A 25,781-nucleotide genomic window follows, 5' to 3' on the forward strand; every position below is an offset into this window, starting at 1 on the left:
AGAATTACCTTAACCTTCCATCTGCAATACTTCCTCTGTCAACTCTTGTTACAAATATTCCACAATCTCCTGGTAAATACGGATCATTTACCCCTTCTGCTATGTCAAACCCAAGTGCCTTCAAATCCATGTCATCCTGCAGGAAAACATCTAAGTTTAATACACTGGTTTTCTATACATCAGTTCAGAGACAATGTATTTACCAGGATTTGGAAATCAATTTATCAAATTATGAAATCAGTCAATCGAGACATCAATACATCCACGCATGGGCAAATAATAATTCAATTAAATCGATAAGAGTAGTTGATGTCTCTAAACTGACCCTGTCCTTCTCAAACTCCACCACCTCAGTCTCCCACTCCAGAGAGTCTGTGTCGATAGCCGAGTCATGGGAGCTGTGTGCCATCAGCTGACAGAACCTTGCCTCCTTGTCCAGCTGGCTCTCCATCTTCTCTCTGAACACAGTGACAAGACACAGGTCAGGAAGTGATATCACAAAGTATGTGAGGATGGCTGGGGGTTGTTTCGAAGCATCTGGAAGTTGGAGAATTTAGCATTTTTCAAACACCTGAAAAAGCTTTTTCCTCCAATCTAGATCTATAATCATTATGCTACCTTCTATGTAAAAAATATGTCACATTTTCCAAATATCTAAGCCTACCTCTTGATCGGTCTGTGTTCCAAATATCTAAGCCTACCTCTTGATCGGTCTGTGTTCCAAATATCTAAGCCTACCTCTTGATTGGTCTGTGTTCCAAATATCTAAGCCTACCTCTTGATCGGTCTGTGTTCCAAATATCTAAGCCTACCTCTTGATCGGTCTGTGTTCCAAATATCTAAGCCTACCTCTTGATCGGTCTGTGTTCCAAATATCTAAGCCTACCTCTTGATCGGTCTGTGTTCCAAATATCTAAGCCTACCTCTTGATCGGTATGTGTTCCAAATATCTAAGCCTACCTCTTGATCGGTCTGTGTTCCAAATATCTAAGCCTACCTCTTGATCGGTCTGTGTTCCAAATATCTAAGCCTACCTTTTGATCGGTCTGTGTTCCAAATATCTAAGCCTACCTCTTGATCGGTCTGTGTTCCAAATATCTAAGCCTACCTCTTGATCGGTCTGTGTTCCAAATATCTAAGCCTACCTCTTGATCGGTCTGTGTTCCAAATATCTAAGCCTACCTTTTGATCGGTCTGTGTTCCAAATATCTAAGCCTACCTCTTGATCGGTCTGTGTTCCAAATATCTAAGCCTACCTCTTGATTGGTCTGTGTTCCAAATATCTAAGCCTACCTCTTGATCGGTCTGTGTTCCAAATATCTAAGCCTACCTCTTGATCGGTCTGTGTTCCAAATATCTAAGCCTACCTCTTGATCGGTCTGTGTCCTCCTGACTGGTGGTTCTTTATTAAACAAACTACATTTGCTTCTCTGGTAAAATCTAGGTAACACATTCAAAAGAAAGTGAGACTTACTCAGCAAATTTAGTTATTGCTCATTTTTCTAAAGTCTACCAACCTTGCCAGCAGGCATGCCAGCTAAGATTGAGTAGCTATCTTGTCTAAACTAACTTGATTGATAGCCTGAAATTGGTTCTTGGTAGCTAGTTATGAAGTTGGGAAAATATGTGGGCTAGATAAAGCCAACTTTAGAAAATTGCTAGGTGGCTAGTAGCACTACAAAAAAAAAACAGGACAAGTCTGAGGGGGCAAGTGCCCCTGTGCCTCCTATGGGCATGACGCCTCTGCACACAAGTCATGAAGTGACATCCCACCCAGAGCTGGCTAACATTAGCCACTAGCCATGCAAAACGAGTGTTGGCAGTGGTGAGCTGCAATCACGAGGAGGTGTGATATGAACAACCAATCAGATTACCCACATGATCTCTGTGTAGTAGGCTACCAGAGTTTTTCAACCTTTGCTTAGTATTAGCGCGCTAAAGTAGCTAGCTGACTGTGCTGTTGTGATAATTTCCATCTACTTGGAGCCTTCCTCCCAATCCCTCTGAAGGGTATCGCTCCTTGGCCCTTCTTTGGTAGCCAACTCAGCTGTCAATCGGTAAGTCTCTGCTCTCTCTTTTTGTGTGTGTTCTGTAGGTCCCTGCCTGTGCTAGACTAGTTGGTGTTGTACTCTGGCCTACTACTTAGCCATGTTGACCATGGTTGGTTGGCTAGCTAGCTAGCTAGCTAGCGTCTGCAGGCTGACGGGGCTAGCGTCTGCAGGCTGACGGGGCTAGCGTCTGCAGGCTGACGGGGCTAGCGTCTGCAGGCTGACGGGGCTAGCGTCTGCAGGCTGACGGGGCTAGCGTCTGCAGGCTGACGGGGCTAGCGTCTGCAGGCTGACGGGGCTAGCGTCTGCAGGCTGACGGGGCTAGCGTCTGCAGGCTGACGGGGCTAGCGTCTGCAGGCTGACGGGGCTAGCGTCTGCAGGCTGACGGGGCTAGCGTCTGCAGGCTGACGGGGCTAGCGTCTGCAGGCTGACGGGGCTAGCGTCTGCAGGCTAACGGGGCTAGCGTCTGCAGGCTAACGGGGCTAGCGTCTGCAGGCTAGCGTCTGCAGGCTAGCGTCTGCAGGAATTCTGATCGGAAAATAGAAAAGTGAGGTGTAACTTTGCGTAGGGGATTTTGATGCGTATAATAACGCAAATCCATACATTCATTGTAGTTGCGTTTATGCTACCTACCATTTAAAGATGCTGCAAGTCCAGCAAGTCAAAAAAGCGGTAGCAAGATCATATTCTGCAGTGTGTAAAAGAAAGTTAGAAGGAGAAACTGGCCTACGGTGGCTGACTGTCACTAAGATACATTATGTCCTTATGAGGCAGGCCTAGAGGGGGTCGTTGACTTGAAAGTCTAAATTTTACTATTTTCTTCTTCGTCACAAGGAAGGAGGTCGACCTCTCAAAGTCACAAGAAACTGAAAGAATTTAAAATGACAGTCACACACTGACCAGTAGAGGGACATGTTCACATCAATACAGAGGGGATGAGAAAGTTGAAAGTGCTTGTGTGTGTGTGTGTGTGTGTGTGTGTGTGTGTGTGTGTGTGTGTGTGTGTATAAAGACTCAGGGACTCACTTGAATTCTTTCAGTTCCCGTGACGAGTCGTTCTTCTGCTTCCTCATGTCGTCAAGGTTACGCAGGGCGTCGGCCAGATCGCTGACTGCCCGGTCCCTCTCCCTACGCAGGTTATCACACAGCGTCCTGGTGGGGCAGGATATGACATCGTCAAGCATCAGCACAGTTTAGTCTGTTAATATTCCTTACTGCCTTCTCAAAGCGCATTGGGGAAGATCCGAGGCTCCCCCTCTCTGATCATTTACTCCAATGCGTTTTCAGAAGGGGGCAAGGAGAGAAGATACAAGGAAATGAATAAAGACTAATTAAGAGCGAGTCTACCCCACCTTTTCTTTTCCCTCTCTCCATCCTCCCTTCTCTCTCTCCCCTGTACTCACCGTATGCTCTCTCTCTCTGCCACTATTTTCCCTCTCTCCATCCTCCCTTCTCTCTCTCCCCTGTACTCACCGTATGCTCTCTCTCTCTGCCACTATTTTGTCTCTCTCCATCCTCCCTTCTCTCTCTCCCCTGTACTCACCGTATGCTCTCTCTCTCTGCCACTATTTTCCCTCTCTCCATCCTCCCTTCTCTCTCTCCCCTGTACTCACCGTATGCTCTCTCTCTCTGCCACTATTTTCCCTCTCTCCATCCTCCCTTCTCTCTCTCCCCTGTACTCACCGTATGCTCTCTCTCTCTGCCACTATTTTGTCTCTCTCCATCCTCCCTTCTCTCTCTCCCCTGTACTCACCGTATGCTCTCTCTCTCTGCCACTATTTTGTCTCTCTCCATCCTCCCTTCTCTCTCTCCCCTGTACTCACCGTATGCTCTCTCTCTCTGCCACTATTTTCCCTCTCTCCATCCTCCCTTCTCTCTCTCCCCTGTACTCACCGTATGCTCTCTCTCTCTGCCACTATTTTCCCTCTCTCCATCCTCCCTTCTCTCTCTCCCCTGTACTCACCGTATGCTCTCTCTCTCTGCCACTATTTTCCCTCTCTCCATCCTCCCTTCTCTCTCTCCCCTGTACTCACCGTATGCTCTCGCTCTCTGCCACTATTTTCCCTCTCTCCATCCTCCCTTCTCTCTCTCCCCTGTACTCACCGTATGCTCTCTCTCTCTGCCACTATTTTGTCTCTCTCCATCCTCCCTTCTCTCTCTCCCCTGTACTCACCGTATGCTCTCTCTCTCTGCCACTATTTTCCCTCTCTCCATCCTCCCTTCTCTCTCTCCCCTGTACTCACCGTATGCTCTCTCTCTCTGCCACTATTTTCCCTCTCTCCATCCTCCCTTCTCTCTCTCCCCTGTACTCACCGTATGCTCTCTCTCTCTGCCACTATTTTGTCTCTCTCCATCCTCCCTTCTCTCTCTCCCCTGTACTCACCGTATGCTCTCTCTCTCTGCCACTATTTTGTCTCTCTCCATCCTCCCTTCTCTCTCTCCCCTGTACTCACCGTATGCTCTCTCTCTCTGCCACTATTTTCCCTCTCTCCATCCTCCCTTCTCTCTCTCCCCTGTACTCACCGTATGCTCTCTCTCTCTGCCACTATTTTGTCTCTCTCCATCCTCCCTTCTCTCTCTCCCCTGTACTCACCGTATGCTCTCTCTCTCTGCCACTATTTTGTCTCTCTCCATCCTCCCTTCTCTCTCTCCCCTGTACTCACCGTATGCTCTCTCTCTCTGCCACTATTTTGTCTCTCTCCATCCTCCCTTCTCTCTCTCCCCTGTACTCACCGTATGCTCTCTCTCTCTGCCACTATTTTGTCTCTCTCCATCCTCCCTTCTCTCTCTCCCCTGTACTCACCGTATGCTCTCTCTCTCTGCCACTATTTTCCCTCTCTCCATCCTCCCTTCTCTCTCTCCCCTGTACTCACCGTATGCTCTCTCTCTCTGCCACCATTTTGTCTCTCTCCATCCTCCCTTCTCTCTCTCCCCTGTACTCACCGTATGCTCTCTCTCTCTGCCACTATTTTCCCTCTCTCCATCCTCCCTTCTCTCTCTCCCCTGTACTCACCGTATGCTCTCGCTCTCTGCCACTATTTTCCCTCTCTCCATCCTCCCTTCTCTCTCTCCCCTGTACTCACCGTATGCTCTCTCTCTCTGCCACTATTTTGTCTCTCTCCATCCTCCCTTCTCTCTCTCCCCTGTACTCACCGTATGCTCTCTCTCTCTGCCACTATTTTCCCTCTCTCCATCCTCCCTTCTCTCTCTCCCCTGTACTCACCGTATGCTCTCTCTCTCTGCCACTATTTTCCCTCTCTCCATCCTCCCTTCTCTCTCTCCCCTGTACTCACCGTATGCTCTCTCTCTCTGCCACTATTTTCCCTCTCTCCATCCTCCCTTCTCTCTCTCCCCTGTACTCACCGTATGCTCTCTCTCTCTGCCACTATTTTGTCTCTCTCCATCCTCCCTTCTCTCTCTCCCCTGTACTCACCGTATGCTCTCTCTCTCTGCCACTATTTTGTCTCTCTCCATCCTCCCTTCTCTCTCTCCCCTGTACTCACCGTATGCTCTCTCTCTCTGCCACTATTTTCCCTCTCTCCATCCTCCCTTCTCTCTCTCCCCTGTACTCACCGTATGCTCTCTCTCTCTGCCACTATTTTGTCTCTCTCCATCCTCCCTTCTCTCTCTCCCCTGTACTCACCGTATGCTCTCTCTCTCTGCCACTATTTTCCCTCTCTCCATCCTCCCTTCTCTCTCTCCCCTGTACTCACCGTATGCTCTCTCTCTGCCACTATTTTCCCTCTCTCCATCCTCCCTTCTCTCTCTCCCCTGTACTCACCGTATGCTCTCTCTCTCTGCCACTATTTTCCCTCTCTCCATCCTCCCTTCTCTCTCTCCCCTGTACTCACCGTATGCTCTCTCTCTCTGCCACTATTTTCCCTCTCTCCATCCTCCCTTCTCTCTCTCCCCTGTACTCACCGTATGCTCTCGCTCTCTGCCACTATTTTCCCTCTCTCCATCCTCCCTTCTCTCTCTCCCCTGTACTCACCGTATGCTCTCTCTCTCTGCCACTATTTTCCCTCTCTCCATCCTCCCTTCTCTCTCTCCCCTGTACTCACCGTATGCTCTCTCTCTCTGCCACTATTTTGTCTCTCTCCATCCTCCCTTCTCTCTCTCCCCTGTACTCACCGTATGCTCTCGCTCTCTGCCACTATTTTCCCTCTCTCCATCCTCCCTTCTCTCTCTCCCCTGTACTCACCGTATGCTCTCTCTCTCTGCCACTATTTTGTCTCTCTCCATCCTCCCTTCTCTCTCTCCCCTGTACTCACCGTATGCTCTCTCTCTCTGCCACTATTTTGTCTCTCTCCATCCTCCCTTCTCTCTCTCCCCTGTACTCACCGTATGCTCTCGCTCTCTGCCACTATTTTCCCTCTCTCCATCCTCCCTTCTCTCTCTCCCCTGTACTCACCGTATGCTCTCTCTCTCTGCCACTATTTTGTCTCTCTCCATCCTCCCTTCTCTCTCTCCCCTGTACTCACCGTATGCTCTCTCTCTCTGCCACTATTTTCCCTCTCTCCATCCTCCCTTCTCTCTCTCCCCTGTACTCACCGTATGCTCTCTCTCTCTCTGCCACTATTTTGTCTCTCTCCATCCTCCCTTCTCTCTCTCCCCTGTGCTCACCGTATGCTCTCTCTCTCTGCCACTATTTTGTCTCTCTCCATCCTCCCTTCTCTCTCTCCCCTGTACTCACCGTATGCTCTCTCTCTCTCTGCCACTATTTTGTCTCTCTCCATCCTCCCTTCTCTCTCTCCCCTGTACTCACCGTATGCTCTCTCTCTCTGCCACTATTTTCCCTCTCTCCATCCTCCCTTCTCTCTCTCCCCTGTACTCACCGTATGCTCTCTCTCTCTGCCACTATTTTCCCTCTCTCCATCCTCCCTTCTCTCTCTCCCCTGTACTCACCGTATGCTCTCTCTCTCTGCCACTATTTTCCCTCTCTCCATCCTCCCTTCTCTCTCGCCCCTGTACTCACCGTATGCTCTCTCTCTCTGCCACTATTTTCCCTCTCTCCATCCTCCCTTCTCTCTCTCCCCTGTACTCACTGTATGCTCTCTCTCTCTGCCACTATTTTGTCTCTCTCCATCCTCCCTTCTCTCTCTCCCCTGTACTCACCGTATGCTCTCTCTCTCTGCCACTATTTTCCCTCTCTCCATCCTCCCTTCTCTCTCTCCCCTGTACTCACCGTATGCTCTCTCTCTCTGCCACTATTTTGTCTCTCTCCATCCTCCCTTCTCTCTCTCCCCTGTACTCACCGTATGCTCTCTCTCTCTGCCACTATTTTGTCTCTCTCCTGGAAGGCCCAGTCACGTCGACACTTGGCCACCTCAGCCTCCTGCGTGGCCTCTTTTAGCTCCTGGGACATGGCCTCATACTGCTTCCTCAACACCTCCATCTCCTTGTTGACACGCTCTATGTCCAGGGTGGCAGAATCTTGTTTCTGTCACACACACAGGAGACACGCACACACACACAGGAGACGCGGACACACACACAGGAGACACGGACACACACACAGGAGACACGGACACACACACAGGAGACACGGACACACATGAGACGCGGACACAAGAGAAAAGCGGACACAAGAGAAAAGCGGACACACAGGAGACACAGTTAGTCAGTCACTTTCAGTACATGCAACAAATTTCCAGAAACTTTCCAAAGGTTCCCAGGTTTCTCAGTAATCCCAGTTGGAGAATTCCCACAATCAGAAGGAAATAACCAGAGAGGAAATCCTCCAGCTGGTATTTCTAACACAATATTTTAAAGGTGAACTCAGCGAATCGACGTAGATATAGAAATTAAATAGCATAGTGGGTCAATTTAGAGGGTTGAAGCGAGGCTCAACTTCTCCGTCGTTTTTCCTGGCGTCCACGCTGCGACAGCATGACGCGAACATGTGCAGATACTGTGTGAGAGCGAAGTCTTGCATCTCGCTCATCTTAATATCTCCAGTGCTGCTCGTGGCAATGTCATTTTGCTGAGTCGGCATCCTGACTTTTTAAAAATGTATTTTACCTTTATTTAACTAGGCAAGTCAGTTATGAACAAATTCTTATTTTCAATGAAGGCCTAGGAACAGTGCCTTGTTCAGGGGCAGAACGACAGATTTGTGCTTATTACTGCAATGTCGGAACTAGAAGCATTTCGCTACACTCGCATTAACATCTGCTAACCATGTGTATGTGACAAATAAAATTTGATTTGATTTGATGAAGTGACAGCTTCCATCCACAGGTCAGACACATGATGAAGTGACAGATCCCAGCCACAGGTCAGACACATGATGAAGTGACAGCTCCCATCCACAGGTCAGACACATGATGAAGTGACAGCTCCCATCCACAGGTCAGACACATGATGAAGTGACAGCTACCATCCACAGGTCAGACACATGATGAAGTGACAGCTGCCAGCTCGGGGATTTGATCTTGCAACCTTTCGGTTACTAGTCCAACGCTCTAACCACTAGGCTACGCTGCCGCAGTGTAAACCGTAGTAGGAGGGCCATCTAGTGGTCTGAACAGGGAAGTTTCAGCAGCAGCATTAATCTAGGGGACTAAATCTGTTTTAGGGTCATTCCACTGACATAATCCAATGGTTGACAGTTTATGGGATACTCCAAGCTCCATCATGTGTCTGACCTGTGGATGGGAGCTGTCACTTTATCATGTGTCTGACCTGTGGATGGGAGCTGTCACTTCATCATGTGTCTGACCTGTGGATGGGAGCTGTCACTTCATCATGTGTCTGACCTGTGGATGGGAGCTGTCACTTCATGTGTCTGACCTGTGGATGGGAGCTGTCACTTCATCATGTGTCTGACCTGTGGGTGGGAGCTGTCACTTCATTTGTCTGACCTGTGGATGGGAGCTGTCACTTCATCATGTGTCTGACCTGTGGATGGGAGCTGTCACTTCATCATGTGTCTGACCTGTGGATGGGAGCTGTCACTTCATCATGTGTCTGACCTGTGGATGGGAGCTGTCACTTCATCATGTGTCTGACCTGTGGATGGGAGCTGTCACTTCATCATGTGTCTGACCTGTGGATGGGAGCTGTCACTTCATCATGTGTCTGACCTGTGGATGGGAGCTGTCACTTCATCATGTGTCTGACCTGTGGATGGGAGCTGTCACTTCATCATGTGTCTGACCTGTGGATGGGAGCTGTCACTTCATCATGTGTCTGACCTGTGGATGGGAGCTGTCACTTCATCATGTGTCTGACCTGTGGATGGGAGCTGTCACTTCATCATGTGTCTGACCTGTGGGTGGGAGCTGTCACTTCATCATGTGTCTGACCTGTGGATGGGAGCTGTCACTTCATCATGTGTCTGACCTGTGGATGGGAGCTGTCACTTCATCATGTGTCTGACCTGTGGATGGGAGCTGTCACTTCATCATGTGTCTGACCTGTGGATGGGAGCTGTCACTTCATCATGTGTCTGACCTGTGGATGGGAGCTGTCACTTCATCATGTGTCTGACCTGTGGATGGGAGCTGTCACTTCATCATGTGTCTGACCTGTGGATGGGAGCTGTCACTTCATCATGTGTCTGACCTGTGGATGGGAGCTGTCACTTCATCATGTGTCTGACCTGTGGATGGGAGCTGTCACTTCATCATGTGTCTGACCTGTGGATGGGAGCTGTCACTTCATCATGTGTCTGACCTGTGGATGGGAGCTGTCACTTCATCATGTGTCTGACCTGTGGATGGGGGCTGTCACTTCATCATGTGTCTGACCTGTGGATGGGAGCTGTCACTTCATCATGTGTCTGACCTGTGGGTGGGAGCTGTCACTCCATCATGTGTCTGACCTGTGGATGGGAGCTGTCACTTCATCATGTGTCTAACCTGTGGATGGGATCTGTCACTTCATCATGTGTCTGACCTGTGGATGGGAGCTGTCACTTCATCATGTGTCTGACCTGTGGATGGGAGCTGTCACTTCATCATGTGTCTGACCTGTGGGTGGGAGCTGTCACTTCATCATGTGTCTGACCTGTGGATGGGAGCTGTCACTTCATCATGTGTCTGACCTGTGGATGGGAGCTGTCACTTCATCATGTGTCTGACCTGTGGATGGGAGCTGTCACTTCATCATGTGTCTAACCTGTGGATGGGAGCTGTCACTTCATCATGTGTCTGACCTGTGGATGGGAGCTGTCACTTCATCATGTGTCTGACCTGTGGATGGGAGCTGTCACTTCATCATGTGTCTAACCTGTGGATGGGAGCTGTCACTTCATCATGTGTCTGACCTGTGGATGGGAGCTGTCACTTCATCATGTGTCTGACCTGTGGATGGGAGCTGTCACTTCATCATGTGTCTGACCTGTGGATGGGAGCTGTCACTTCATCATGTGTCTGACCTGTGGATGGGAGCTGTCACTTCATCATGTGTCTGACCTGTGGATGGGAGCTGTCACTTCATCATGTGTCTGACCTGTGGATGGGAGCTGTCACTTCATCATGTGTCTGACCTGTGGATGGGAGCTGTCACTTCATCATGTGTCTGACCTGTGGATGGGAGCTGTCGCTTCATCATGTGTCTGACCTGTGGATGGGAGCTGTCACTTCATCATGTGTCTAACCTGTGGATGGGAGCTGTCACTTTATCATGTGTCTGACCTGTGGATGGGAGCTGTCACTTCATCATGTGTCTGACCTGTGGATGGGAGCTGTCACTTCATCATGTGTCTAACCTGTGGATGGGAGCTGTCACTTTATCATGTGTCTGACCTGTGGATGGGAGCTGTCACTTCATCATGTGTCTGACCTGTGGATGGGAGCGGTCACTTCATCATGTGTCTGACCTGTGGATGGGAGCGGTCACTTCATCATGTGTCTGACCTGTGGATGGGAGCTGTCACTTTATCATGTGTCTAACCTGTGGATGGGAGCTGTCACTTCATGATGTGCCTAACCTGTGGATGGGAACTGTCACTTCATCATGTGTCTGACCTGTGGATGGGAGCTGTCACTTCATCATGTGTCTGACCTGTGGATGGGAGCTGTCACTTCATCATGTGTCTGACCTGTGGATGGGAGCTGTCACTTCATGTGTCTGACCTGTGGATGGGAGCTGTCACTTCATCATGTGTCTGACCTGTGGATGGGAGCTGTCACTTCATCATGTGTCTGACCTGTGGATGGGAGCTGTCACTTCATCATGTGTCTGACCTGTGGCTGGGAGCTGTCACTTCATCATGTGTCTGACCTGTGGATGGGAGCTGTCACTTCATCATGTGTCTGACCTGTGGATGGGAGCTGTCATTTCATCATGTGTCTGACCTGTGGATGGGAGCTGTCACTTCATCATGTGTCTGACCTGTGGATGGGAGCTGTCACTTCATCATGTGTCTGACCTGTGGATGGGAGCTGTCACTTCATCATGTGTCTGACCTGTGGATGGGAGCTGTCACTTCATCATGTGTCTGACCTGTGGATGGGAGCTGTCACTTCATCATGTGTCTGACCTGTGGATGGGAGCTGTCACTTCATCATGTGTCTGACCTGTGGATGGGAGCTGTCACTTCATCATGTGTCTGACCTGTGGATGGGAGCTGTCATTTCATCATGTGTCTGACCTGTGTCTGGGAGCTGTTACTTTTTGACAGACAACAGGGATGGTGTTGATAACTGGGTAGATTGTATTTTTTTTCTTTATTAAAATTGACGGTGTTTAGGAAAACATGTGTGTGTGTGTGTGTGTGTGTGTGTGTGTGTGTGTGTGTGTGTGTGTGTGTACACAAGAAAAATTATAAGAACCTTTTGGAAATACCTGGATTTCTGCATAAATTGATCATAAAAGTTGATCTGATCTTCATCTAGGTCACAACAATAGACTAAACAGTCCACTTAAACCAATAAACAATGTCCATGTCTTTATTGAACACACTATGTAAACATAGGGTGGGAAAGTACTGTATGTCAACCCTTGGATTTAATAACTGGTTGACCCTCCTTTGGCAGCAATAACCGCAAACAAACGTTTTCTGTAGTTGCGGATCAGACCTGCACAATGGTCAGGATGAATTTTGGACCATTCCTCTTTACAAAACTGTTTCAGTTCAGCAATATTCTTGGGATGTCTTGTGTGAACTTCTCTGTTGAGAAGTGCCACAGCATCTCAATTGGGTTAAGGTCAGGGCTCTGACTGGGCCACTCCAGAAGGCATATTTTCTTCTGTTGAAGCCATTCTGTTGTTCATTTACTTCAGTGTTTTGGGTCGTTTTCCTGTTGCATCACCCAACTTCTGTTGAGCTTCAATTGGCAGACAGCTAGCCTAACATTCTCCTGCAAAACAATCCCGGGATACGGGCTTTCTAGGCAGAGTTACAAAGAAAAAGCCATCTCTCAGACTGGCCAATAAAAAGAAAAGATTAAGAGTGGCAAAAGAAGACACTGGACAGAGGAACTCTGCCTAGAAGGCCAGCATCCCGGAGTTGCCTCTTCACTGTTGACGTTGAGACTGGTGTTTTGCGGGTACTATTTAATGAAGCTGCCAGTTGAGGACTTGAGAGGCGTCTTTCTCAAACTAGACATTCTAATGTAATTGTTCTCTTGCTCAGTTGTGCACCAGGGCCTCCCACTCTTTCTATTCTGGTTAGAGCCCGTTTGCACTGTTCTGTGAAGGGAGTAGTACACATCGTAGTACGAGATCTTCAGTTTCTTGGCAATTTCTCGCATGGAATAGCCTTCATTTCTCAGAACAAGAAGACTGAGTTTCAGAGGGAAGTTATTTGTTTCTAGCCATTTTGAGCCTGTAATCGAACCCACAAATGCTGATGCTCCAGATACTCAACTAGTCTAAAGGACAGTTTTATTGCTTCTTTAATCAGGACAACAGTTTTCAGCTGTGCTAACATAATTGCAAAAGCATTTTCTAATGATCAATTAGCCTTTTAAAATGATAAACTTGGATTTGCTAACACAACGTGCCATTGGAACACAGGAGTGATGGTTGCTGATAAATGGGCCTCTGTACGCCTATGTAGATATTCCATAAAAAAATCTGCCGTTTCCAGCTACAATAGTCATTTACAACATTAACAATGTCTACACTGTATTTCGGATCAATTTGATGTTATTTTAATGGACACCTTTTTTGCAAAAACAAGGACATTTCTAAGTTACCCCAAACTTTTGAACGGTAGTGTATATTTATTTTGAAATACAGGTGTATTCTATCTGTAAGGTGTATGTGTTGTTCCCAGGTGCGAGTGTGTTGTTCCCAGGTGCGAGTGTGATTCCTGTCTAGCAAGGTAATACTCTCGCAGTAGCTGATCTCCATGTATGACAACCTTTGTCCTCTCTCTAATACAGGTGTGTGTGTTACCTGTCTAGCCTGGTAGTATTCTCTCAGTAGCTGTTCTTTCTGTATGATAGCCTCTGTCCTCTCCTTGCGGGCCACGTCTCTCTCCTCCCGGACCGTCTCAATGTCTTTACAGGCCTGGCTCAACTCCTTCTGGGCCTCAGCCTTGTCCTTCACCTCGTGGCAGTACTTCTCCAACAGCTCATTCCTCTCACAGATTACTCTGTCCCGGTCCACCAACGATGAGTTCAGCTCCTAAAAACAAACATTTCAATCAGATTTAACGCCATAACACAATCACAACATCTCTTGGTTGATCCGGCAGCGACAAATTAAGCTAATTGGCAGTGGTCTGAGAGCCTTGTAACCAACAAAGTGTTAAACAAATCAAAATCCTTAAAATAGCCACTGTAAGAATATGTTTAATGTAAAGGCACAACGCAGAGGACTAGAATTAATGATCAATGGAAAGTGTTTTTTGGTAATAGTGCATCAATGGAAATAGTTGGTTTTCAGTTCAACATCTGTTCGTAATGTCAGTCCTTAACGCATAGCTACTTGTGGCACGTTCTCATTGGTCCAACCTGAAATAAGATACTTGTTATTTGGCCATTGGCCCAGTTTTATTGCAAGGAATTCTAATTGGTCAACCACAGGCTAGGGCTGGGTTATAAACTACATCCTGTGCCTTTGTTCTGTGGAGAAACACTGAGGCCAGGGAAGCATGTACACCCACATCCCTGCATGATTTGTCCCACTTTGAATAAGAATAAACATATTTCCCTCTCCCTGATTTGTTTTGGGGTCTGTGTTATTGAAGAATAACATCAACTGCTAACATTTGGTGCCGTGACCCGAAATGAATTGGTCTAAACAACAACAAGAAAAACTAAACTGTGTGTTGATCCAGAAGAAAGGGGAGTCAACTCTTAATCTCCTGATTGATGGCATAGGTGCTGGGTAAGTCAAGACCAATATAATTTAAAAAATATATAATTTTAAATCTGGTTAAAATTAGTGCATACAATGAGTGATACGTATCTGTGATGTATAAGGTTCAAGTCCTTTGTTCTCTATTAAAAAAGTTAGAGTCCTTTATTTTTGTGAAACCTTCTTGTTAGAAGAAGTGAGCTGTGAGCTGCTAGTTGAGTAGCAATTTTTACATGGGTGGTTAATGTAATCCTTCAACAAGCTTTTTGAAGTGAACATAAGTTATGGGTAGCCAGGCCCTACAGAAACGTGTTCCAGAAGAAGTTTTGTGTTCTAGAAGAGGTTTGAGTCCTTGAAAGGGGTTACACACACACTTTGGGGTTAAATAAATAATTTCATTTTTATTTCACCTTTATTTAACCAGGTAGGCCAGTTGAGAACAAGTTCTCATTTACAACTGCGACCTGGCCAATATAAAGCAAAGCAGTGCGACACAAACAACAACAGAGTTACACATGGGATAAACAAACATATAGTCAATAACATAATAGAAAATCTGTATATGGTGTGTGCAGATGAAGTAAGGAGGTAAGGCAATAAATAGGCCATTGGGTCAAAGTAATTACAATTTAGCAATTAACACGGGAGTGATAGATGTGCAGATGAGGATGTGCAAGTAGAAATACCTGTGTGCAAAAGAGTAGAAAAAAACTTTAAAAAAAAATATGGGGATGAGGTAGGTAGTTGGTTGGATGGGCTATTTACAGATTGGTGGGCGGAGATGGGAGGGTAATCAGTGCTGATGGGGTACACCTGTGACAGCTCAGCTGTGGCATAAAACCACTGGTTCGCCATTCAGCAAGAGATTCCTCTCCATGCATTTGGTTGTTTCGTTGTGGCTTTGGCAGTTGACACCCAATTTACTGACCATCATGCCTCACCTGATTACTGTGTTTACTTTATTTATGGGATAAATTCCTTTTGTTATGTGGTTTTCCATGACTTGTTACAATCTTGTGCCAGGCAACAAGTGGGGGCTCATCTGGGATCTCTGGAGTTACTCCCTGGAATTGCATTTGTTTAGTAGCATTTTCTAACTGGTTAATGTGTTATTTCAAAGTAAAGTGCTTTTTGATTATTGTTTGGCTAACCCTTTATCTATGGGGTTGTGTTGTGGGCACTACTTTGATTGGAAGTTATATACTAAGGTACAAAGTATGTGACAATTGGATACTGCCAGTTGCTACTTTCTTTGGTTACACACCTGTGGTTGGTGTGGAAGTAGTGTTGGTTTGTGCTGCAGTTGAGAGAGGATCACAGTTTACATCCCCTGTTCCGGTTGGAGATCCTGCTTTGCTCATCGTTGGGACATCAGGTTAGTGTTTGTGCTGTGTTAGCAGTGCACGTACCACCTGGACTGGTCTTCTCCCCTGGTACATTTAGTGACATTATGATATGTTGGACAGTGTTAGCTCTTTGTTACTTTTGTTTGGCGATCGTGGCTGGAGCAGTTGTCTCGGGAGCACATTCGTGGCTCAGAGGGGTAACCAGCTTGCTGGGAGCTTTTTCTGTGACAGCAGGCTAAAGTACATAAATACCCACCGCCAGTAACTGCATGAAGACTAGGGTTAAGATAGTAATAGGTCTTGAGGAAGCTCCATTTGTTTTTTTTCTCTTGTGTGGTTGACACTGTGCTTCTATTTTCATGTGCCCAATTGGGGCGAGAGCAGGTTGTTGTTTGTCCATAGTTTGTTGACTGTTAGACTATGGCTAACATTGATGAATTATTCAAGTCCCGAGGGAGGAGCTTCTGGATTGCTATACTAAAGACCAATTGTTATGAATTGAGATTGACGATAAATGTCTGAAAGAGATGTTCAAATCCATTCTAGAGGCCAACTTGATCGAATCCGGCATTCTAATGGAGTAATTTTCTCCTGGTTTGGCTACATTTCGGTCCACTACAAATGCCCCTAATCCGGTCTTATCTTCAGAAAAGCAAAAGGAACGGTTGTTGCTACAACTAGATCATGATAGGCTGAAACAGCAACAAGCCTTGGAAAAGGTGTTGGAGGTAGAAAGGCTTAAACAAGAACCTGAGTGTGCGAAACTGACACTGCAACAAGTCTGTTTTGATTTGGTCAGAGATGGTAAGCTCTCTGGCATGTCTCTTAATGACAGTTACGGTGATATCTCCGGAGGTCGTGCTCAACTTTCCTTCAATTTGGCTAGAAACTTGAGGCTCCTGCCAAAATTCAGTGAAAAGGAACCCAATATTTTTTTTTCACTGTTTGAAAGGGTAGCAGATTTCAGGAATTGGCCTGACTCCGACCGTACGTTGATGTTGCAATGTGTGCTAACTGGGGGAGCACAAGAGGCCTACTCGGCTCTTTATTTTGCTGACAGCCAAAACTATGGCAAAGTTAAAGATGCTATGTTGCACACCTATGAGTTAGTTCCTGAAGCGTATCACCAGCGGTTTAGAACCTGGAAAAAAGGTGACAGACCTATGTTGAGTTCGCACGGAATTTGCACACCCAGTTTAACCAATGGTGCACTTCATTGGATGTTACAATCTACGAGCAGTTGTGCAGTTTAGTTGTGCTGGAGCAGTTAAAAGATTGCCTTGCCACACACATAAATGAGCATACGGTGCAGACCGCCACGGAGGCTGCCGTTTTGGCTGATGAATATGTGCTGACGCATAAAGGTCACTTCGGGGAACCCCTTCTTTGCAGTGATGGTCCCAGGGAGAGTTTTGGGACAATTCTTTACTACTGGGCCTAATCTTGTCTTAAGGGTTGAATGTGGTTCCCATGTGAAATCCGACCATGGCAAAATCTGCCATTTCTGCCGTGGTAAAGGTCATTGACAAAATGAATGCCCTGTCCTTAGAGTTAAAGCTAGGCCTTCTGGGGTTAATGCGCCCGTTCGGCCTACCACATTGCGGCACCTGCTTTTAAGTTAAGGGATTCAATTGTTTCACCTCGAGACCAGTTAAAAAAAACATTGGGTATGGTTGACAGTGCATCCATCTATTCACTCTTCATTACGGAGGGTTACGTATCCTTGATGCGTAACCAAGGATGGTCCCAGTTAACGTCCTGCAAGACACTGGTGCTTCAGTCTAATTCTTCAGTCAGTGCTCCCTTTCTCTCCAGAGACAGATACAGGGCAGTGTCTTGATCCGAGGGATAGGTTTGCATATCGTCTGTCCCTTTACACAAACCTGTGCTCTCCACAGATCTGGTACAAGGTGAGGTCATCATAGGAGTGTGTCCCTCATTGCCTGTCGAAGGAGTGGCAGTGACTCTAGGAAATTACCTTGTGGGTGGGTCTGGTGAGAAAAATAACCACCTCCCGTGGTTTTCATGCCTTCTGCCCATCTCAGAGAGGTGCTGGATGAAAGTTCTGAGTTTCCCCAAAGTGTTTACTGCTTGTGCCATGACTCGTGCAATGAACCACGCTGATTCCGTGTCGGAGTCTGGTGTAGGGACCAGCGAGGTGGCGGACTATTCTGTAACTTGTGGACCAGACCTTCCTTTCTGTTTCCCGTAGTGACCTGGTAGCAGAACAGCGGGCTGACCCTACTCTGAAATTATTGTTTGAGCAGGTCCTCCCGGCTGATGATGTTCCAAGTGTAGTACAGCGATACTACTTACAGGATCAAATGGTGGTGAGGAAATGGCTGCCTCATGGTTACCATTTTTTGGGTGACCCTGTCATTCAAAATTGTGGTACCATATACCTTCCGTGATTTGGTTTTGCAGACCTCATGGGGATATTGCTGGTCATTTGGGTGTTCGGAAGACCTATGACCGTATTGTGTGTGATTTCTTTTGGCCTTGGCTGAAAAGAGATGTCTCAGTATTTATCAAACTTTGCCAGTTGACTGGGAAGCCTAACCAGACGTTAAAGCCAGAACCTTTGTACCCAATACCAGTAGTAAGCCAACCCTTTGAGCATTTAACTATTGATTGTGTTGGCCCATTGCCTTGTTCCAAAGCCGGTTATATTTATCTGCTTACGGTGATGTGCCCAGTGACCCATTATCCCGCTGCTTATCCTCTCCATACCATAACAACCAAGTCTATTGTTAGGGCATTGACTCGGTTTATTTCTGTTTTCAGAATATCTCAAATTATTAAAAGTGATCAAGGTTCCAATTACACGTTTGCACAGGTGTTAAGCCAACTTCGCATCAGACAATCTTGCGACCGCATATCATGCACAGAGTCAGGGAGCCCTGGAGCGGTTCCATCAGACCTTGAAGTTGTTGTTGCGTGCTTACTGCACTGAGTTGTACCGAGACTGGGAGGAGGGGTTGCCTTGGTTGATGCTTGCAGCTAGAGGTTTTACAGGAAAGCACAGGGTTTAGCCTTGACGACCTAGTCGCTTAGCCCAGATGGTGTCCTAGAAGGATGGTTAACTTCTCTTGGGTAGGGGCAGCATTCGGAATTTTGGATGAAAAAGCATGCCCAAATTAAACGGCCTGCTACTCGGGTCCAGAAGATATGATAGGCATATAACTGGTAGATTTGGATAGAAAACACTCAAAAGTTTCCAAAACTGTTAAAATAGTGGCTGTGAGTATAACAGTACTGATTTGGCAGGCAAAAACCTGAGAAAAATCCATTCAGGAAGTCATTTTTTTTGTGTGTTGGTTTTGTATTCAATGCCATTACAGTATCCATTGATTTAGGACTCAGATTGCAGTTCCTGTGCCTTCCACTAGATGTCAGTCTTTAGAAATTGTTTCAGGCTTGTATTCTGATAAATGAGGGAGTGGACCTGACGTGTCAGAGCTTTTTCATGCGCAATCCGGAGAGAGTGCCTTTGTTTACCTTTTATATTGACAACGTTATTGTCCGGTTGAAATATTATAGATTTAGGCTAAAAACAAACAACCTCAGGATTAAATATAAACAACCTGAGGATTGAATATAAACATCGTTTGACATGTTTCCATGAACTTCACGGATAAAATCAGGATTTTTTTTGTCTGCGTTTGAGCCTGTGGATTACTGAAGAAAACTCGAACAAAACGGAGGTTTTTGGATATAAAGAGACTTTATCGAACAAAACAAACATTTGAGTAAATTAATGTCTTCTGAGTGCCACCATATGAAGATCATCAAAGGTAAGGGATTAATTTTTATCTCTATTTCTGACTTGTGTTACTGTTTGTAATGGTTTGTCTGCTGGGCTATGTTCTCAAATAATTGTAAGGTTTGCTTTCGCCGTAAGGCATTTTTAAAATCTGACACAGTGGTTGGATTCACAAGAAGTTCATCTTTAAACCTGTGTAAAATATGTTTTGTTTCCTGAATTTTTATAATGACTATTTCTGTATTTGAATTTGGCGCTCTGCAATCTCACTGGATGTTGGCCAGGTGGGACGTCCCACATACCCTAGAGAGGTTAAAGAATTCAGAGTCTCTGGGTAGATTGGATACTCTGCTGGGACACTTGCCTGTTCCTTGTCGTGCCGAGCTCTGAATTTGGTCATGAGTTTCACTACTTTAATTACAGATATGCCTTCTCGTACCCATTTGGTAAATCATGATATTGACTTTGGTGATGCCACACTTATCCGGCAATGGTTTTACCGTGTGTCGTTAGAGAAACAAACATTTAAACTCAGATTCAGTATATGCTTATATATGCTTAATGAAATATTAAGGGGCGGACAATGTTTTTGGCGGATGCGTTGTCCCGTGTGCCTTCTCCTTAGCCGTCCTGTTTAATACGGTGTTCTCCGACAATTCGGTCTCCCTCCTCCTTTTCTTAATTTGCATCCAGGCGCCATGGTTGCTGAAGCTGAAGCTGGAGGTGTGAGTTGAGTTAAGTGGTGGACCTAGTTGGTTGGCTGTCCAGGGAATATAGTATATTTTTGTTTGCTTGTGTTTGTTAAAACATTTTTGAATTTGTTTCAGGGACCTAGGAGGTCCCCGTTTTTATGGGTGGGGTGTAATCGCCCCTCTCTGCTCCGTCCAATGGGTTTTGCTACGCTTACTTCCTGCAGAAGATTGGTGGGCAGAGCTGGGAGGGTTGTCAGTGCTGATGGAGCACACCTGTGAAAGCTCAGCTGTTGCATAATGCCACTGTTTCCCCATTCAGCAAGAGATTCCTCTCTCCATGCATACCTTTGTAGTTGACACCTAATTTACTGACCGTCATGTATCATTGTTGCGAGTGTTTACCTTATTTATGGTATAAATTCATTTTATTAGTCCTTTACTCAGTGTGTGGTTTCTTATAATCTTGAGCCAGGTTTTAACAAGTCAAATGAAGAACCATTTCAAAGTAGAAGTGTAGGCGAGAGAAAAATATTCTGTCATTGTTGACAAAGATGGAATCTGTCTGATATACAAAAAGCTTGGGGAAAAATAAAGAATGTCTCATTCGTTGACAAAGACTATGGTTAAAATGCTTTAGCAAAAGAAAGAAAATGGGTTGAGAAATAGAGACATCAGCGATTGTAACGTTCTTTGTTTCACGGAAACATGGCTCACTTGTGACACGTCAGAGTCGGTACAGCCACCTGGCTTCTTCACGCATCGCGCCGACAGAAACAAACATCTCTCTGGTAAGAAGAAGGCGGTGTATGCCTTATGATTAATGAGACGTGGTGTGATCATTACATACAGGAACTCAAGTCCTTTTCTTCACCTGACCTAGAATTCCTTACAATCAAATGTCGACCGCATTATCTACCAAGAGAATTCTCTTCAATCATAATCACAGTTGTGTATATCCCGCCCCAATCAGACATTGACAGTCAAATTAATTTATTTCAGGGCCGTGTAAACTGGAAACAACAAATCCTGAGGCTGCATTTATTGTAGCTGGGGATTTTAACCTGTTGAGTGTAGGGGGCAGTATTTTGATTTTTGGATGAAAAACGTACCCAAATTTAACTGCCTATTTCTCAAGCCCAGAACAACTTCATTGCTCGCTTTGAAGACAACACAGTGCGCCACTGACACGGCCTGCTACCAAAACATGCGGGCTCTCCTTCACTGCAGCCAACGTGAGTAAAACATTTAAAACGTGTTAACCCTCGCAAGGCCTCAGAGCATGCGCAGACCAGCTGGCTGGCGTTTTACGGACATATTCAATCAATCCTTATCCCAGTCTGCTATTCCCACATGCTTCAAGAGAGCCACCATTGTTCCTGTTCCCAAGAAAGTGAAGGTAACTGAGCTTAATGACTATCCCCCCCGTAGCACTCACTTCCATCATCATGAAGTGCTTTGAGAGACGTGTCAGGAACCATATAACCTCCACCCTACCTGACACCCTAGACCCACTCCAATTTGCTTACCGCCCCAATAGGTCCACAGACGACGCAATCACACTGCCCTAACCCATCTGGACAAGAGGAATACCTAATGTAAGAATGCTATTCATCGACTACAGCTCAGCATTTAACACCATCGTACCCTCCAAACCCGTCATTAAGCTCGAGCCCATGGGTCTCGACTCCGCCCTGTGCAACTGGGTCCTGGACTTTCTGACGGGCCGTCCCCAGGTGGGGAGGGTAGGTAACATCTCCACCCCGCTGATCCTCAACACTGGGACCCCACAAGGGTGCGTTCTCAGCCCTCTCCTGTACTCCATGTTCCCCCATGACTGCGTGGCCATGCACGCCTCCAACTCAATCATCAAGTTTGCAGACGACACTACAGTGGTAGGTTTGATTACCAACAATGACGAGACGGCCTACAGGGAGGAGGTGAGAGCCCTCAGAGTGGTGTCAGGAAAATAACCTCTCACTCAATGTCAACAAAACAAAGGAGATGATCGTGGACTTCAGGAAACAGCAGAGGGAGCAGCCCCCTATCCACATCGACGGGACAGTAGTGGAGAAGGTGGAAAGTTGTAAGTTCCTCTGCGTACACATCACGGACAAACTGAAATGGTCCACCCCCACAGACAGCGTGGTGAAGGCACAGCAGCACCTCTTCAACCTCAGGAGGCTGAAGAAATTTGGCTCGTCACTAAAAGCACTCAAACTTTTACAGATGCACAATCGAGAACATCCTGTCAGGCTGTATCACCGCCTGGTACGGAAACTGCTCCGCCCACAACCGTAAGGCTCTCCAGAGGGTGGTGCACAACGCATCACCGGAGGCAAACTACCTGCCCTCCAGGACACCTACACCACCCGATGTCACAAGAAGGCCAAATAGATAATCAAGGACAACAACCACCCGAGCCACTGCCTGTTCACCCCGCTATCATCCAGAAGGCAAGTGAAACAGAAGAGAAACCTAGTGATGTCGGAATAATGTCGGAAAAGAACAGTTTCTTTTGAGGAATGGCCAGGAGAAGCAGGGTCTGTAAGGGAAAATGGAATCAATACAACAGCATCAAACGACACAATGCTGATGCATAAATGTAAGAAGCTCTCTGTGGCTCAGCAGAAGAATTTGCTGGATGCTGTGGAGGGAAACTAATAGACCCCCTCTTTCGTACCATCTCAGGTGGTGTACATATGAAAATCGGATGAAATATATGTGAACGCAGTCACTGTATTGCCCATATCTTATGCAAAATATATGTCCTCAATACACAGGCAAGAAGATGAGAGCAACAGGAGTGGAGGGGGGCATATAAAACAGACCAAACCATTATCAATTTCTACTGATCCAATATATTGATGCAGGGGTGTGGATAGGCTCATTTGAACAACCTATTTTAGGCCTTGATATTATTATGAAACTTGACTACATTCAACATTTCTGAAGGAAAGGTGACATGGCAAATTAGACAACTGCAGGGATCTACAGTTCAGAACCATCTCATTTGGACTATGAAAAATAAAAATAAGTGTGGAAGGTTGGATATGGAACCAGTGCTTGACAGGTGTTGCCCCACCTTGCACAAAACAAAGGAAGCTATGGCCGCTACTAACGTAGTGGAGGCTCCTAACATCATACAATGTGGCACACCATGTTATCCAGCTACTCTGATGCTTCCTCCAGATACCACATTACTTGAACACGACTGTTGTGAGTTGGTTTTGGATCAGCTCCTTGATGGCTTTATTAAGAGTCAGCCGTTGGAAAACGCTAAGTTTCTTATACACAGATGTTTTAAACATTATGGGGGGGGGTGTGAGGAAGGCAGGCTGGGCAGTTACTACAACGGACAATGTGATAGTGACAGGCATGTTACCTGCAGGAACATCAGCACAGGTGGCGGATTGGTGGCTTTGACAGAAGCACGTAAACAGGCTGAAAAACAGCTAATATCTACAGACTCAAGGTATGCTTTTGGTGTTACCCATGATTTTGGAAAAATATGGAAAAAGGAATCATGATATCACTGGGAGCTACTGTGAAGAATGGACATTCTCACCTATACTGAATGCTCTCCAGTTACCTGGACAAGTTGCAATTTTGAAAATTAAAGCACATGGGAAAAATCTTTACAGACGAGTAATGGTAAATTTGGCTGACAGAGCTGCCAAGGCAGCTGCCAAAAGAACACCTCTGTCACCTAAACTGATTAGGAGATACATTGCAACACAGAGATATGCAAAGCAGTGCACCAAAAGATGAAGGTTGGGAATGGATGGCTGCAGGATGCAAACTCAACCAAGGTGTGTGGAAACACAACCTGATCCTACTTGGTGACACAGATCCACTCTTTGGGACACATTGGTGTGGACAAGATGGTTTATCGTTTAGTGGGCAAATGGTGGAATCCTGGTGTGCGGAAAGATGCTGAGGCTGTTGTGGCGAATTGCAACATTTGTATGGAAAACACCACCAAAGGACGAGTGAAAGTACAGACATGACGAGCGCCTGCCCCACCAAGACCCTTTAGACTTCTACAGCTTGATTACATCACGCTGCCCAACTGTATAGGACACAAAGATGTGCTGGTCATTGTTGATCGTTTTTCACGATGGGTTGAAGCATTCCCTACTAAGAAAGGAACTGCACAACACAACAAATTTTGATTTGAGAAATCATAGAAAGACAAGTAAAAGAGGAGTGGGGAATAACTCCCGAGGGGGGACATGATGTCATGCCAGGACAGTGGGTGATGGTAAAAAGATAAGACATCAGGGCCAAAATGGGAAGGTCTTTATCAAGTTTTGCTCATAATGAGGTCAACAGTTAAAGTCCAGGGAAAATGGATACATGTTGTCCATTTTGATGACAAAGCGGAGCTTGGAGAATAAAGAACTGATTGATTAGCAATCGGGGGCCAATCTCTGAAGAAGCCTAGTAAGATGATCAGAACCTGATAAGCTTCTATGCTGTATACCACAGTCATCATATTAGGGATATCTAGGTGAAATGTCCAACTTCTTCCTGAAAATCACGACATGCTTACTTAGGGAAATCTATTTGAAACCAGGACATGTTACTTTCACATTTTTTTCCTTTGTTACAGGTTATGAGAATCTACAGTCTGAAGCAATATCCCTTGATCCAGGACTGTACTTGAAATGATACAAGATCACCAGTGAAGTGCTCATTAGAGAAGTCCTTATCAACCAGTGGAACAGAAGAAGAATTCATCACTACGGGCAGACTTCCAGAACATAAGTTCTAATCATTATCTATGGGGGACTGATATCAGTGTGGAAGAGCAGGTCACTTTTAAAGGACTTGGTGAATAATTACCTTGCCAATAGAACAATTTAATATTATTGTCTTGTAGACAATTCTTTATTTTGTGTTTCCTCCTAGTACAGGATGTGGTAGGAATCGAATCATTACACCTGTTAATACTTATTTTCTATAACTTTGTTTGAAATCGTATTGTAACAGCAAGTACAATATGCCCTTTGTGTTTTATAGAAATGCAAGGTGTAATGTGAATTATTTTGTTACTGCGTTTTGTTTTCTAAAGACATTTTTTTTTATGGTCTAGGGTGAGTAAAAATATGTCGAAGATAAATACACAACGCAGAGGACGAGAGGACGAGAATCAACAATCAATGGAAAGTGTTTTTTCTGTAGTTACGTGGGGCACGTTCTTATTGGTACAACCTGAAAAAGGATACTCGTTATTTGACCATTGGCCCAGTTTATTGCAAGGAATTAAAATAGGTCAAACACAGGGTAGGGCTGAGTTACAAAGTAGATCCTGTCCCTTTGTTTTGTGGAGAATCACTGAGGCCAGGGGAGCATGTACACATCTACCTCCCCGCATGATTCCTCCTGTTTGAATAAGAATAAACCTCTTTTCCTCCACCTGATTTGCTTTGGGGTCTGTTATTGAAGAATAACATCAACTTCTTCTAGCACCACCTTTTGCCTTGACAGCTTTGCACACTCTTCCCATTCTCTCAACCAGCTTCATGAGGTAGTCACCTGGAATGCATTTCAATTAACAGGTGTGCCTGTTAAAAGTGAATTTGTGGAATTTCTTTCCTTAATGCGTTTGAGCCAATCAGTTGTGTTGTGACAAGGTAGGGTTGGTATACAGAAGATGGTCTTTTACCAAACAGGG

At 45.9% G+C, this 25,781-nt stretch overlaps 1 protein-coding gene across 4 annotated transcripts in view; it reads right to left on the bottom strand.

Moving 5' to 3' along the window:
* The window catches only part of LOC110530648 (disks large homolog 5), a 102,095-nt gene that overhangs the window by 38,692 nt on the left and 37,622 nt on the right, over window positions 1–25,781 (bottom strand). For all 4 annotated transcript variants that reach the window (XM_036986957.1, XM_036986964.1, XM_036986952.1 and 1 more), the window contains exons 9-13: window positions 13,398–13,628; window positions 7,304–7,488; window positions 3,075–3,200; window positions 326–458; window positions 9–136 (exon numbers count right to left, since the gene is read on the bottom strand). In XM_036986957.1, the coding sequence (XP_036842852.1) occupies window positions 9–136; window positions 326–458; window positions 3,075–3,200; window positions 7,304–7,488; window positions 13,398–13,628 (803 nt within the window). The remainder of the gene's footprint in view (window positions 1–8; window positions 137–325; window positions 459–3,074; window positions 3,201–7,303; window positions 7,489–13,397; window positions 13,629–25,781) is intronic.

The sequence above is a fragment of the Oncorhynchus mykiss genome, chromosome 1 (genome assembly GCF_013265735.2).
Source record: "Oncorhynchus mykiss isolate Arlee chromosome 1, USDA_OmykA_1.1, whole genome shotgun sequence".
Taxonomy (NCBI): Eukaryota; Metazoa; Chordata; class Actinopteri; order Salmoniformes; family Salmonidae; genus Oncorhynchus; species Oncorhynchus mykiss.